General features: G+C 35.0%; 1 protein-coding gene across 1 annotated transcript in view; it reads left to right on the top strand.

Annotated features, from left to right (window-relative positions):
* The window catches only part of LOC107087688 (transmembrane protein 104-like), a 10,984-nt gene that overhangs the window by 3,487 nt on the left and 5,924 nt on the right, over positions 1-1,573 (top strand). Inside the window, exon 2 of the mRNA XM_015379401.1 lies at positions 240-306. Coding sequence (XP_015234887.1) covers positions 262-306 — 45 coding nt within the window. The 5' untranslated portion in view covers positions 240-261. The remainder of the gene's footprint in view (positions 1-239; positions 307-1,573) is intronic.

Genomic DNA, 1,573 nt, shown 5'->3' with positions numbered 1-1,573 from the left:
TAAGATCCTACTGACGGCCTTTTTATAAAAAGACATGCAGCCTAGATGCTATTCGCTATGACCGGTGGCCTGTATGATTTTTCATCCAAGCACCACCTCCTGAACGCAAACATCTTACTTTATTAACTTTAAATCGTCTCCTTTAGCATCTATTATCATGTCTAACCTAAACAAGCTCAGAAAACATGTTGAAACTAATTTGCATAAATGATTCTTCATGCAATGTTTCCGTTCCTCAGGTGAGGGTTGCAGCTACCAAACATGGCGGGCGGTATCACTGACACCGGAGAGCCCTACTCTGCTTTTGTGAGTACCTGTTGGACCTTTAAGGATTTTTCCGTGATCGGCGTTAACATTGAGGCCAATGTCTAAAGCTCATCATTAGACTCCCTGATAAATAGCTGAATAGAAAGTTTACCTGAGATGAGTTTATTTTCTGATCTCATCAGGTCTAACCTTTCCTTTCATCAGCTCTGCAGAATCACATGTTAATCTTCTCCCTGTGAAGAAATCTCCTGTTAATAAGTGAAGGAAATGCAGATGACCGTGCAGGGAAACACATCCTCTTTTTTTATTATCAGCACACAGCATGTTTCTGTGTGCGGTCTGGACTCACTTTGACAGCTCACTCAGTCGCTCCCTGGTTTTGCTTACATCAGCGTGACTTTTACACTTGTGCGTCTCAGATGGTTTTTCAGGAAGCGAAACCTTTTGAATTATTAAATAATCTGCTATCAGATAGTCCAGTTTCTTAATAAATTCTTCCACCTCAACGTTTAGCGTCCGTTACCCAGTGTGCTGCGATGCTACATGACATTTAACAAATACCCGAGACAAACGGAGGGAAAGTCGGTTAGAATAATTTAATGGCAGACTAATGCAGGATTCTATACATTTATTGCGTAAGCTAGTAAAAAAAAAAAAGTTAAAATAAGTTTATCTTTTATTGCATCACCTGAGCTTTAAACTGAAACATTTATGAATTCATTATTTATAACAGAAAAAAAATTTAGACTGAAAATAAACGCTCTAAAAGAAAAATGTCCAAAAAAATTAAACGTTTAATCCTAATTTGAGCAGCTAAATAAAAAGATCTACCAATCAATACGTTGGAAAGATAATTAGGCAGATTTTTCTTATTTTACACGTTCATAATTTTACTCTTTTAGCCAATTGCCAAACTTGCTCAAATAAAGAGAAAATACATTTATTTTAATAAAATAAATAGCTTAGAATTTTGCTTGCACATTTTTGGTAGAGCTAAAAGTCCCTATAATAAATGTGAATGAAGTGTTTTTGTTTTATTCCTTCTTTGGTTTTCTACAAACATTTTATTAATAAACCTAAATATTTTCTTCTTCTTACTAAAATTGTGACAAACTAGGAGGCACTGATTGCAGGTTTCCGGCTGATCATGATTACCAATGTTTAAAGTCGTAGGGAAATCACATTTAAATGTCAAATCATTCTGGCTTAAACATATATATAAATGTCCTCTTTATCAGACAATATTGTCCCAACGTTAAATTTCTACTTTAAAAAAAAATCCAGTCTTAGAATCTGTGTTTTTCCG

The sequence above is a fragment of the Cyprinodon variegatus genome, unplaced genomic scaffold (genome assembly GCF_000732505.1).
Source record: "Cyprinodon variegatus isolate N-32 unplaced genomic scaffold, C_variegatus-1.0 Scaffold191, whole genome shotgun sequence".
Taxonomy (NCBI): domain Eukaryota; kingdom Metazoa; phylum Chordata; class Actinopteri; order Cyprinodontiformes; family Cyprinodontidae; genus Cyprinodon; species Cyprinodon variegatus.
The sequence above is the reverse complement of the archived record's forward strand: the minus strand, read 5'-3'. Positions and strand labels throughout refer to the sequence as shown.